The 14,328-nt window shown below is 37.5% G+C and overlaps 1 protein-coding gene across 2 annotated transcripts in view; it reads right to left on the minus strand.

Moving 5' to 3' along the window:
* dock1 (dedicator of cytokinesis 1) overlaps window positions 1-14,328 on the minus strand; it is a 284,293-nt gene that overhangs the window by 21,958 nt on the left and 248,007 nt on the right. For both annotated transcript variants that reach the window (XM_053685217.1, XM_017483522.3), the window contains exons 39-45: window positions 14,161-14,250; window positions 13,851-13,955; window positions 6,375-6,516; window positions 5,536-5,617; window positions 3,320-3,404; window positions 2,171-2,257; window positions 87-263 (exon numbers count right to left, since the gene is read on the minus strand). In XM_053685217.1, the coding sequence (XP_053541192.1) occupies window positions 87-263; window positions 2,171-2,257; window positions 3,320-3,404; window positions 5,536-5,617; window positions 6,375-6,516; window positions 13,851-13,955; window positions 14,161-14,250 (768 nt within the window). The remainder of the gene's footprint in view (window positions 1-86; window positions 264-2,170; window positions 2,258-3,319; window positions 3,405-5,535; window positions 5,618-6,374; window positions 6,517-13,850; window positions 13,956-14,160; window positions 14,251-14,328) is intronic.

A 14,328-nucleotide genomic window follows, 5' to 3' on the forward strand; every position in this document is an offset into this window, starting at 1 on the left:
TGTTACACTTTTATCATTTAGCATGAAGCGTTTAACCCTAGTTATTCCAATTATTCCTTTCTCTTTGGTAAAAACGTGGTTCTCACCTTTTCATAGTTAGCAAAGCCACCCATGACAGCGGGGTCCACAATGCCATTGAGCAGCATGGACAGGGGGTTGATGGGAAGGTTGGGGTCACTGAGATGGCGCTGGACCATGTTGTTGATCTTCTCATTGGTCAGTTGCATGGTCTCTATGGCGTTCTCCAGAGGGCTAATCTCTTCCTGTAAACACAGAGGTACGCAGACTTCAATATTAAAAGTAGGAAATCAAAGCAGAAGAAAGCAGCAGCCACACCAGATATTCACCTCAATATTTTTTCACATAGATAAAGTAAAAAAAAAACTAATTCAAGAAATGTCCTATGAGGTCCTGATACGACGATGTTTTTAGCTAATGCTAGGCCCAGCAAGGACTCATGTTGGCAAATTCATATCAAATCACCTGACTTAAGGCACAGAAAACATATAAAGTTTGTGATTTCAAATTTCTTTAAATTTATCACGACAGGTTTGTTAGCTAGTTCTATAAGGCCTCATCGGATAAATTAAGTGTTCTTAGATTTCTAAAAAATATTTCTACTTCGAACTCTAAAAGATAAACACTCTGTAGGGACACACATATCTTTTACTGATTCTTAAGGGTGCTTAGTTTTCTAAGATTGTATCTTAGTTTTTCAACTATAAGTAACAAGAGAAATTAAGGAAATGGCAAAGCAAAGCTCAAGGGTGACTGCTGTTAACTAATTAGCAGTTCCTCCACTTTTCCTGAAAAAAAAAGAGATTTTTTTTTCCTGCCCTTATCTGTTCTACAGGTTCAGGAACTCAATGTATTAAAGATCACCTGAATGAACTGAGCTCGAAGCAAATTAACGGCTACTGGCAAATTTGTGTTTCCTTTAATTAATGTGCTGTTCAAATGTGAATTTTATTTGCTTTTGCTTTGACCAATGTGTCTTTCAAAGAAAACAATTTAGATGCTGAAAAGTCTGCATGAATGTCAAGATTTCTCAAAAAAAGATGCTATATAACTCGATTTAAATGAAGCTTCGAAAGAAATCACAAGGAAAATGTCACGTCTAATCCAGTTTGAACTCTTTAAAAAAAAAAAAAAAAAAAACCCTCCTATTGTTTCTGATAGAGGTTTAAAAAGGTAATCTGTTCGTCTGGATATTTACTGCAGATTGTCCCTTATTCATTCACCGTCTGCGAGAAGGATGTCACACCACACTGTGACACACTGAAGCTGAGACCGAAACAAATCTGTCTTTCCTGGCCACAACACACGGTTCTGCAGATAGCTAATGAGAACATCGTGAGGATTATCAGAATAAACAACGACATCTGAATATGGATAAAAATACACAAAAACACACACGATGAAGACGGAGGGAGCGTAGGGGAGAGGAGGATTTGTGTTTGTGATTATGTGAGAAAGAAGATAAGAATCAACTGACAACTGAACACTGCAATCTGGGCATCAGATGAGTGAAACTAGATCAGCTTGAGCTACACACACAAGGGGAAAGGGGAAAAAATAGGAAGATTTAGAGGGGAGAAGGAGGGTGAGATTTGCGTGGGAGAAGAGCTCAAGCTGAGAAACTAACGAAGCTGCTTTGTCATAAAGCTTCCCTAAAATCCTGATCAAGGCCTGAATTATTATAGAACACAATCCAGACTAATTAATCGGCACAAAAGTGTTAACTTCAGCACAAAAACTGAGATTCAGTGAGGACATGTGGAACTATTGGATAGTGCTAACAGGCCACTTTCTCATACTGATAAAACAGATTTCTCTTTCTCTCTCTTGCTCTCTCTCACACACACCTCTAATTTATTACAACCCTCAAAGGCACTTTAAATTGAGGACAAGTAAAAGGACTCCTACAAACTTACTGAGTAATTAGTCATGCTGTGAGATTACGCCTCAAATCCATTTCTTTTGCCGTTTTTGGCGTTTTCAAACCCACCGAGTATAACACTTTATATTCTGATCTAATAATCAATACCAATTTCTTTCTACAAGCAAACCTTATTCCAACACTCTTGTTCCTACTGCTTTAGAAAAAGAAAATCTCGAACTTAATTGAGGGAAAAAATAATCAGAGAACACAGTGGGACAGTGTACTCACTGCAGACACAGAGATGACTTCAAACCAGCGCAGGATCCCAGGGAGCTTGTAGGCCGTGACATATGTAGTCCTTTCGATCCACATATTCTATTACACAGAACAAAATGACAAAAATGAACACAAATAGAAAAAAGGAAAGAGAAAAAAAAAAACGTTAATGGGTACAATTATAGACTCGGAGAAATGGCTGCACAGGGCAGACCACTTAGAAAAAGCAGTTATTGGTTTGAACTCCTCTTGAACCTTCAGGTGGCTTGACAAATATGATTTATTTCTTAATTTTTTTTTTTTTTTTTAAAGCTGAATGTCTGTAGATTTTGAAACTGAATGCATTCAAACCACCAGCATGTCTGTTGCCAATATAATTTCATACAATTATGTCCACATGTTCTAATTTGCCATTCAGATTCTGGAACTTTTTCTTTTTAAATTTGTTTCTCAATTTAAAAAAAAAAAAAAAAAAAAACCCAATAATCATATTGTTCACAAGATTTTTGCTGGTGCTCTGAAATTATTTAGTACTCGCCAACCCTCCAATGTCCTAAAAATTGTACACTCTTTTGATGAAATACAGAAAATAATATCATTATAAGTAATACATTAATATCTGTTGAAATAATACGGAGAGTCAGTTGAGAATTTCGTTCATGACTGTCAAGAGATGGTTTGTTCAAAGCAGAATAAATATCCTGTGGTCTGACATTTCATGTTTTAAACAGATTTCAGTTGGAAAATACATTTTTTCCCCCTGTTGTTTAGGCTGCAAAAATCTCAAATCTCACAACTTAAAATCGATTTACTCTGCCTGTATAAACACACTGACAGTGTGCTTTGTTAGAGTATCAGCATACAGTACATGCTAAATGGTCTGCACTTATATAGCACCTTTTAACCTTTGTGGTTCTACAAAGCGCTTTACGCTGTTTCTCATTCACACACACATGGCAGGAGAGCTGCTGCGCAAGGTACTAGCCTGCCATCGGGAGCAACTTGGGCTTCAGTGTCTCGCCCAAAGACACGTTGGTGTGCGGAAGCATGTGGGCCGGGGATCGAACCGCCAACCGAATTAGTGGACGACCCGCTCTACCACCAGCCGCCCCAATTCCCGTTCCCTTCCCTTGCCCAAGCATATCACAAACCCATACATACAGCAAATTCGTTATCCGGATCTTTCTCGCCTTTGCGGATGGGTCTGGAGTACTGGAACTTCATGACCTCATTGATGGTGTAAAAGCTGTAAGAGAGAGCAGAGCAGCAGTTAGAGTTACTGATCTCTCCTGTCTGACAGCATGACACCGGGTCAGCTCTCGGATGAATGAGATATGATGGAGTGGCAGTGTATAGAGGCTACTGTCACAGAGGCTAGAGGAACCTCCTGTCTGCTGGAATAAGGAGCAGGGCGAACGCCTGCAGCAACACAACGGATCGGCTTCATTTATTTATGAAAAGACTGCAGGGAGAAGATGGGCATGTAGTAACCAGAAGTATGACAGACACTCAAGACTAAAGAACTGACAACTGATCACTCTGTGTTTCTCTTATATTATATTATATTATTTATATATATATATATATATATATATATATATATATATATATATATATATATATATATATAATATATAATATATATATATATATATATATATATATATATATAATATATAATATATATATATATATATATATATATATATATATATATATATATATATATATATACACACACACACATATACACACACGCGCACCTCCCCTGACAATGAGCCACAAAAACACCCCCCCCCCCCCCCCCCTATTTTTTTATATCTCCTCCTCACACTCTCTGGAAATAAACGCCATCTGGTCTCTGAGGCTTTTGAATTAGATTTTGTAATTACTGTGCAATATGAATATCAAACCGAAAAGTCAGCAGCATTTCAATGCCAGCCAGATCAAAGTACATCTGGAATGTGTGCAGGCTTTTCATTCATCTAGGAGAGTGTGTTTGACTAGAACAAGAAACGTGTCACCCTGAAGGAAAGAATACAGAGACAGCCACAGAGCTCTGCTAAAATTACACTCCAAGAACTAAACTTTAAAAAGCCTTACCATTCCTCACACGGCTACTTCAATGCTTATAAAGTATGAGGACAGAGGAGATCCTCTCGCGTTTGATCATTTGTCTACTAATTCCTTCCTGTTCACGATTCTGTATGATCACTAGTCATTTAAAACGCTTAAGCGCTAAAGTAAAGTGAAGTGAAGTTAATGCCAGCATGATCAGCATGCCAATGTCAAAGATTAGCAGATATCAGGGTGTTCAAATTGCTACAATGGGTTCCCAGGACAAGTACTTATCCGAACAAACAGGTTTTTATTTTTTATTCACTGGCAGTTTAAGTAGACTTTTTATTTTCTTGTTAACTTCACTCGTCCAACCACCAGAGACAGAAAAACTCTACTCCCTATTAACTTTCAATAAGATACATTTGTGTAAAAGTAGCATTTGGTTAATGGCAAAAGCCACTTGAAGTTTTTCCCCCCGAATCCTGTCACATTACGCGTGTGCCCCAAGGATGTGGTCTTGGTGTTGCGATGAACAATTTTTACTAGGCATATTAATCAACTTGACCAGATGCTTGACAATCTTTAAGGCATGTGGAAACAAATGCAAAAATGCAGTGTAAAAACTCTCATATACCTCTATGCTAGCAAAACTATGCTAGCAAAACATACAGCCCCCTCACATTTAAACACTACGATGAAGATGATAGTCAGACTCAAAACATGCTTTTACATGAGATGGGAGAACATGACAGTTCATAGGAATATTATCAGGATAAAGACTGTAGATGCATGAAGTCTCACTCATCATAATGCACATAATAAGCATGTAATACTTTTCAGTTCAATTATATTAGTTACCACAAAATTGGACTAATTAATTAAATTATGATCTGTCCACGCCGAACATGTTTCTATACGTGAAGCAACGTGGAGGACGATGATTTTAAAGACAACATGCAAAAGCAATTAGAACTAGAGTTTTGTTTCATAACATGGCAGAGTACACAATGGTTCAGTATTTACTCTACATGATAGCTGAAGGTGCAGGTCGGGGCAGTACTACATTGCATTGTATTATTAGTTAAAATTATCCCAAGTGACATGTGCATGGTTACGTCCAAAATGTATAGAGGTGGACGAGAGTCAGTTGACTTTTACTAATAAGGTCAAAAGGATCAGTTTTGTTTTCAAACCATCAAGTGGCTCCTTTTTCCTTTCAGTTGGATGGAAAATTAACGACCAAAATGTGTTGTAATGTGTGATCTTTAAGAATGCTGCTCTGTGAAGATGAATAATGAGGATGATGATGATGATACCTGACTATCTGCTCACACACAGGCTTGTTTTGGAATTTGGGAGCAAGCTCGAGTAATGGCTTCACTGTGAAACACTGAATATCTACACACAGAGTTAAGAAAATGGGAAAACACACGTTATCGGAGATATGAGGCTTCTATTTAAATTGGCATTTTGGTTAGAGATTAAAAAAAAAAAAAAAAAAAAAAAAGACTTTAAAACCTCAAATGAAAACGTAATATGAATAATTACATATGAACGTTATTTATACCTCACTGAATATATGAGAAGCTTACATTCAAATATTACTTGAGATGTTGTATCTGATTTTTTGACTTTACTGCTCTTTGAACCTCAATCTCTCAAAATACCATGATAAGGCATGTTTAGTTTTATTGCACAGATAAACAAAAACAAAAAAAAAACAAACAAGAAAATTAAATCACACTAACAGTTTTTTATATATAAAAATAAAATCACAAATCTATACTTTGCTGTTTTACTTAAAACTCCTACTTGTTGACTATTTATCTTTATTTATCTATTTAAAACTATATTCAGACTTATTCCTTCAGCTAGTGGTCATATTGTATTTGAATATTATGTACTGCTGTTATACTGTATGACTGTGCAAAAATGTTACATCAATTAACCATATACAATTTTAGAAAACATGGTTCTCCAGATGTTTTCTGGGATGCTTAACGCTTCTTAGACTCTAATGTCTGATAGGCAAACACTCTGCATAAAACCTTTAAAGGTTCTGAAGCACCTTAAATGGGTCTAGATTTTAAATGCAGCTATAAAATAAGGAAACGTGATTGTGGTGTGTGAACATGTCAGCACTATGGAAGGATACACTGGCCAGAGGAAAGGCGGAGCTCATCGTTGGGGGCAGTGGTGGTCTTCATCTTCTCAGCATTGGGGAACTGTGTGAGTAGCCTCGCCTCAAAATCCTCCCTCCGCTCGTACTCTTTTCCCCGGTAGATAAACATCTTATTCTGCACAACACAAGCACAAAACCTAATTAACACACACACACACACAGGCTGCAACAATCACTGCACATGGACTCTTCCAACCACACTGATGTTCCTGATGGCCCTACAGCGTATAGTCTGATATTTAGTTTTGCAAATAAAAAAGTGCCACATTTGGGTAACAAAATCAGGTTGATATGTTTATTACTCTTTTATAACTCAAGTAAAATTTAGAAAATAAAACCATTGGTATAAATATTGTTTAATTCTCAACCAGGTGCTTATTGCTGTTAACGGTTAACTCATGATTTATACACATGCACATTTTGTGATGTAGTTTATCCTGATATGTAGTTGTCATTTTGCCTATCTGCAGTAGGACCTGCATTTTTAGTGAGATGTCGATGGTTAAGGCATGCTTCGGAGTGACAAATTGCAATAAGACAGCATCAATAAACAGCAGAATAAATCCAACTAAATTCTGACATTCCCAAATCCACAATAAATGGCACAGCATTCTGGTTAAACCAATGCAAAGCCCAGGAGCATCAATATCAACATATGTGCTCAGATTCAAATGTAACTGTTAACCATGATCTCCAAGCAAACAAGTCTTCCACACATTTAAGCAAATATGACCAATCCATAGTACAAATGTACACCTATAGCATAAATCTACTGAAGTGAGTGAGGAAGCACTTCAAGCTCTTCAGATCAATGTTCATTGAATCTAGACACTATAAGTGCTTCTTTTTACACGTTATTAACCTCATGGACATATAAGCCAGCATATTTCTACAAAACTGTACAAAAGTTACCAAAAACATTGTGTCACTGTTTTTAATGTTTATACAGCACAATACTGGAATATTTGTATGTAAGGATATGTGATTTTAGGAAACACTCCTAAAATGTAAGAAGGAGAGTGTATATATGTTAAAACTTTAAATACAGATTCAGCTGACTCATGCAGCCAAAAAGAAGAAAAAGAAGAGGAAAAAAAAGGAAAAAAAAAAAAAGAAAAGAAAAAAAAACGATGAGCTCTGTGCTAAGGACAGAAGCCTGAGGACAGCTGTAGTGTAATTATTTAAATCCTGAATCTCAAATTGTGGTTGCCAGCACTTTCAGCAAAAATGCGTTTTAAAATGCATCACAGTAATCTGCAATTCAAAGAGAGCATGATGCTAGAGCAGTCTTTTGGCAGCCCTCTCTGGAAGACAAGGTCACTACAAGCTCAACAGCAACAGTAGCGTTTTAGGAAATTGGTTTCCTGAATGCGCTCCAAACTCCAAACATGCTCGTCTGGCAAGTTGGGACAGCAAATAAAAAGGGCTGCTGGAATGCAAGCTACTCCAAACCCAAGTCATACGCTGCAAACACACACCAACATACACCTGGCTGGCAGAATGGACCCAGGGACGTCTCAAATCATCTCAACAAGCACCTGATCAACAGAAACACTGGACAAGATGGGAGCTGCACTCTGGGAACTAGTCACAACCTATGGCAGAGAAAAGACTGTTTATGAGAAGGTTCCAAGTCCATTAGCATTAATCATATGGCCAGTTATGGCATTATTACAACATTCTTTAGTATGACTACAAAATGGATTTGGATGTACCTTCAAAACAGATAAAAAATGTATGTGAAGTGAGTGGGAAGTTAAATGTACTTTACACTAGCATAATACATACATAGGGGAAGTTCACACTTTTTAGCAAAGGTCTTGCAAAAATTTTCATATATATCTGAAAATAATATATTTTATATATATATATATATATATATATATATATATATATATAAAATTTTATTTTCAGATATCCTTTAAGAACACCTTTGACAAAAGAAGAATGTATTGTATTGAAATCATTCTCATGGCTGGATCGGGAAGCTGTCACAAGACTGTGATGGACTTTAACAGGAAATGTGGAAAGCACATCACACACCACACTGATGCCAAACTTATTAACAAATACAAAAAGTCTGGAAGTGTTGCGGACCGACCGAGAAGTGAACGTCCACAAATATCCCCTGACGAAGGCACAACCGACGTGGTGCTGGCAAACATAGTCCTCTATGTATGGAGACTTTTGGGACACATGTAGAACTAATTATCATCTTAACACTGACTTGTTAAAAATAATCACTAAAATAATTTTTTATGCAATGCCTACACATAAATCTTAGATACAAATACCATCCAATGACTACTTTCTCATGAATAAATGCTAATTTACTGGTTCTCAAATCAAATGTTTAATGGTACAACACATAAAAGCCTATTGATGTCATGTTCTGTCATGTTCATTTACATCAACAGTGACAATTTTCGGCCACTTAGCAGTTATTTTGACATTAAATTGTCAGGTCAAATAAACATTTGTGACGAATGATTTGTCTGTTCAGTTGATTTTCCGGCACTCTTATAAGAATGATAGTGTAATATGCAATAAGATTATATATTACATCTTGCATTCACTAAAGCATTCTGCTTGACCAGTGTGAAGATATACTCTTAGGCAATGACAAGAAAATGATCAAGCACAGACCCACAATTATTTAATAATTATAACAGGCCTATCACAAAATAAATACAAATTAAACTATTAAAATGCAGGACATATTCCACCTTAACTGCTGTTAGGCAGAGGCTAGTGTCCCTCGTGAAACTTTTAAATCCTTCTTCAGCAAAATCAAATCAGCAATATGGGAATATTTTGGATAGCATAAAGTTGCAAGGTCTAAAACTTGCACACCTTCTGATTCGAAAGTTCACCATCGATGTGGTACAAACTGTATGTAATATCATTTTTCATGCATCATATTTCATCCATCCGCTTATCCTACTGGGTTGCGGGGAACCTGGAGCCTATCCCAAGGAGCATGGGGCACAACTTTAACACTTTACTACTATATATGGCCTTAATAATACACAACCATCATCTGAAAAAATTAATAAATAACTAAATAAATATAAATGAACCTTCAGTCATTCCACTACTAAAATGCATCATGGCTCAAACACGTCATCAGTAAAGATGATGGACTAATTTTTCTGTCACACAAATTTAGCATCATGTCCAGAAAGAGCAAAAGCAGTTGATTTGGAGGAGTTGTGACAGGCTGAAAACGTACAATTAGCTTCCACCCTTTAGATGCAGAGTCCATCAAACACTCTGCGGCTCTCACTCAGACAGCCATATGGTCCCCTTCTCAGTGTGTGCGACAGGACAGAATTGAGGCGTAAGCAAGCAGTGAAAGAGCTCGCTCAGCTTCTACAAACCACCTGAACCCACATACTTCGGGCTTCCAATTAAGCGAGTGCACTGCGGAAATGAAATACGTCTGAGGTACGTTTCAAATCTGCTTCGTGTGATAAGATGGCAAACGGCAGCATGTCTCTTCTACTTGCCGGCAGCTATTCAGGTCACGGTGGAGTTAGATGCTATGCCTCTCATGGCTCCGTGTGCATACCAAAGAGGCTCTGTGAGGAAGGAAAATGCAGGCGCAACACGTTTTCTATTTTCCCGCTGCAGGGGAGGTCTCTTTATAGAGAGGCACAGCAACACAGACAGCACTCCTTCTCCCAGTCTGGCTCAGTGTGCAATGCTAAAACATGAGCAGTAACAAATTACAGCCATGGGGGCATTACAACGAGTGGCAAATGCTGTCTTTCAATTTGGCAGAGGATACGGTTTGAAAACACAATCTCTGTATGTGGAATTAGTTTGTTGTAGCTCGTGTTGCTGCTTTTACCTTGGCACAGCACCAGCTCTGTAACGTAATGGATTAGACACAAGGACACAAGACACAGAATTGCTGTTTTGGTTCATTCGCGACGTGGCTTCAGAAGTCGGTTACTGTTTTATCTTCTCATGAAGTCTTAATCATAATAAAGCACTACAGACAAAACATTAGCAAAAACATTCGATCGCAGGGGTCATACTGTGTCTTCGTATGATATCTGAGGTTACTGAGTCACAGTTTTACTTTTCTTAGCTTCATTTTTGATGACACAAACCTATTAATCTAACACTTACTCCAAAGAATTTATAGAACTGGTAACGATAACAGAGGAAAGCAACCCTCTCCATATAACGGAGATAATAGAAGCCATTTTTAAATCTTGTCAAAGAACTCCAGTCTGTGATGAATCCTAATGAGAGCATGGCACCTCATAAATTAGAGGGCAGCAAAAGAAGAGGCAAGGCTGCATACGTTAAATATGCTTTATTTCCACACAGCTTAAGAGTCTTGATCTCTTCTAGTGAACACAGTGCACACACACACACAGGAAGAGATTGTGCGAGCAAATTTAATGTGAGGTTTTAGTAAATGAGGATAATTAAGAAAAGAAAGTAACACCCTGAGTAACATTTTTCAGCTTCACATCTCAACTCATTCACAAAACCACCTATACTTCATATCTGCAGTGTCATGAACCATTAAAGGAGTATTTGAATCTCTATCTTGCACATCTGTGGATGACTGTGGTGATTGTGATGTCCATGAACAAGAATTTCAACACAGTTCCCTACGGTGAGAAAAGAACAGCAAATCTGTTTACTGAAAACTCACATATAATGGAAGTCTAGGAGCGTGCCAATAAATTCGTAAGCAAAATATAAACAAATCAGATGATCCTACATGGATACCATAAAGATTTACACTGCATAAAAACAGCGTATATCCAAGTTTCACCTTTGCATTAGTGGATAATCTCACCTGGATACGCTAGATTTGTACCCAAGAACTGCAGCTGTAATCATAAACACTGTCTAGTGCTCATCTAAGCAGGATAACATCAGAGTGCGAAATAAAGCGCCCCATATTTCAGACACGCTCCTTGTGACTCATACGAGTAGGGTTACCATGTCTTTTTTTATGCCAAATTAGTCTAATTTTGAAGAAAAAAAAAATCTGAATTGTGTGTGCACCATGCAGGGTTCCCATGGGTCATGGAATTTCTGCAATATCATGGAAATTTAATAAAGTCTATTCCGGTCATGGAAAGAATTTTTATCATTTTGGGGTTGAAATCAGGAAATATCAGGGAATTTTGTTTGTATATTTTTCAAATGTATTAATGACTTGGAGTGGGAACCCTGACCATGGATAACTTGTTTCCAAAGATAATATTTAGAAAAAATTAAGAAAAATGGGACTCATTTTTCCAAAGTTTCAGGTCTGTTTCAAGTTTTTGCGTTGTAGGTAGGGCAGAAATTTTGCAGAGACCTGGCAACCCTACACATCAGTGTACAGTAAATCTCTTGGCCAAAGAGCGCATGTTTATTTAGCAATATTTTATTTTGTTCCATTCTAATGCACAGCTTTTGTTTCATTATATGCGGCAATCAGTCGATACCATCCCAGCTGCTGAGACTGTGGGTTTGAGAGTTTATGGCTATGTGATGATACCTACTCCCAGCCAGTCATGCAGTAGATGCCTTTATAAGCAGACAAATGAAGTCCTACTGCCTAAAATCAATTCAGTTCGGAGAAAACAAAGCGGCTTTATTGGAGCTATTGATTACCTCTAATAATTAAGCATGCCAGTCAGCACAGAAAAGGCAGCAACCCCAAAGAGTGACACCAGCACCAGTTTAAAAAGCTTCTCACCATATTTGTCTATTTTAGCTGAGTAACACTGCCAAGAAACAGCCACTCAACAAGCTGAGTAATAAGAAATTATGCTTTTTAGTATAACTGGATGCCGCTGATGACACCGCTAACCGGTTGTACAATATTCCAGAAAATCAGCCGATAAAAAGCCATTTCTTTCCACAGCGTAAAACCAAATAAATAAATAAATTAGAAATCGGTTCTCATTTACATGATAATGAAATGAACTTTTCCATATATTCAACAATTTTACACTGATTATTCCCATGTTCTTGCTATGGCAAGCCTGGGCAAAAACCTTTATTACAGTCCCATTTCTCCATTAAGGATGTACAGAAGAGTGCCTGAGAACCCAGCTGCTAGGACTCAATCTCATGTGAGTGGAAAATACTCTCATATCGCATGACAGCAAGGGTGCGGAACATGTGAAAATGGCAGTTCGCACGCTAAGTGTTTGAAAGAGAGAGAAAAAGGTAGAGGAATAAGGTACTCCGTGAAATATCTCAATGAAGAGGTTATAAAACTCAAAGACTCCGCAATCATACCCAGAGCTGACCAGAGACATAGCAGGGCAGATGGAGCATGGCTAATTGATTTGCAGTGTACCGGATGGTTTAAAGGTCTATGTGTTACAGTTGAGAAAACGGAAAACGCGTGCCAAACAAGCTCAAATAGAGTCGCAAATTGGTTTTACTGTCTCCTAAAACCAGACCTTTCTGAAAGCCGACAGGAAAAAAAAAATTAAAAATCCATGCGGTACCAACTGCTATACTGATAAGATCGAATAAGCTTTAGGCAATTATATCAAGTATAAGGATTTATTTAAACAAATAATTGTTGGCTAATTATCACTTTGATGCATGTTTAATGACTCATGCAATGTGAGAAGCCTAGATTTGGCTAGATATCATCATTAATGACTAATCAATGCAGAGCATATTTATCTTAAATGGATGAATGAATAAATGAATGAAGATATTTCTGGATTCCAGTGGTGAGATCTATATTTATGAGGCATCCTGGTGTTTTGGCTAAGATGAACAGATATCTGGCCTATCCTGAAATGTTTACTCTGGAGCTTTCAGTTTAATTCACAACCCTGGCACTTGCTAACATGTTCTTGATAATGATATCATGTCAGAGTCATGCTACAGTTAAACAACAGGGATTGAACTTATAAAACCATTCGTATGAATGCCAGGTTGAATACTGGGTCCAGTCAGCAACACTTACTACTATAAAACAAAAGTGGTGCTTGATTATTTGTTTATTACCCATCATATCTACACAGGGTTTTGTTGCAGCAGAATATTAAGCAAAGATTATTCATTGCTTTTAGGTAATTTATTCATGAGTACATCTGAGCGCAAACATTTTGCTTACCCTGATGCTATGATGAGAAAGAAGAAAAAAAAAAAAGTTATTTATTTATTTTTTAAAAAACATTTTTACAAACAAGACTGTGGAGTTATGTTTCACATGTTCAATCATCCATTATCACCAAAAAAAAACCCAACATGCTCAGATGGTGTGTTAGGACATGAACAGTGAATAAAAAAAAAAAAAAACACCTTATTTCGAATAGCTGGATTGTTTTAAAGTAGACTCAAATTTCATTCATAGCATTTAGATAATAGATATTTCTGAAATCATAAAATAGAGGGTTTTGTTTCTATTTTCACTCAGAAACCCAGCGGGATGTAAAGTTCTGCACTGTAAGAGTAACTCACCCTGAGGAATGAAGGGAAACCCTGGCCATAATAACCCACAGCAAAGTAATCCGGTTTGGGCCTGATCACCTTCACTATATTCTCGTAGAACTGTGCCTGCTTCCTCTGAGAGACAGAGAGAGACAGACAGAGCGAGAGACAGACAGAGAGAGAGAGGGTGAGAGAGAGAGAGAGAGAGAAAGGGTGAGCGAGAGACAGCGAGAGAGAGAGAGGGAGAGAGAGAGAGTGAGCGAGCATAAATGTCTCATTTTACATTCTCATTCTTCACTCTGTTGATGCACATTTGAACACGTATGCTGCATAGACGCACCAGTAAAGCACTGAGCTGCTCAAAGTCAAACATCTCGTTCTCGTACTGTTCGGCAAGCTCCTTCCCCAGTATGATGGCCTCCTCCCACATCTGTACAACAGGACACACACACACACACACACACACACACACAAAGCCACAAGAAGTGATTAGACAGTTTAAAGAATG

This window comes from Ictalurus punctatus, chromosome 13 (assembly GCF_001660625.3).
Source record: "Ictalurus punctatus breed USDA103 chromosome 13, Coco_2.0, whole genome shotgun sequence".
Taxonomy (NCBI): Eukaryota; Metazoa; Chordata; class Actinopteri; order Siluriformes; family Ictaluridae; genus Ictalurus; species Ictalurus punctatus.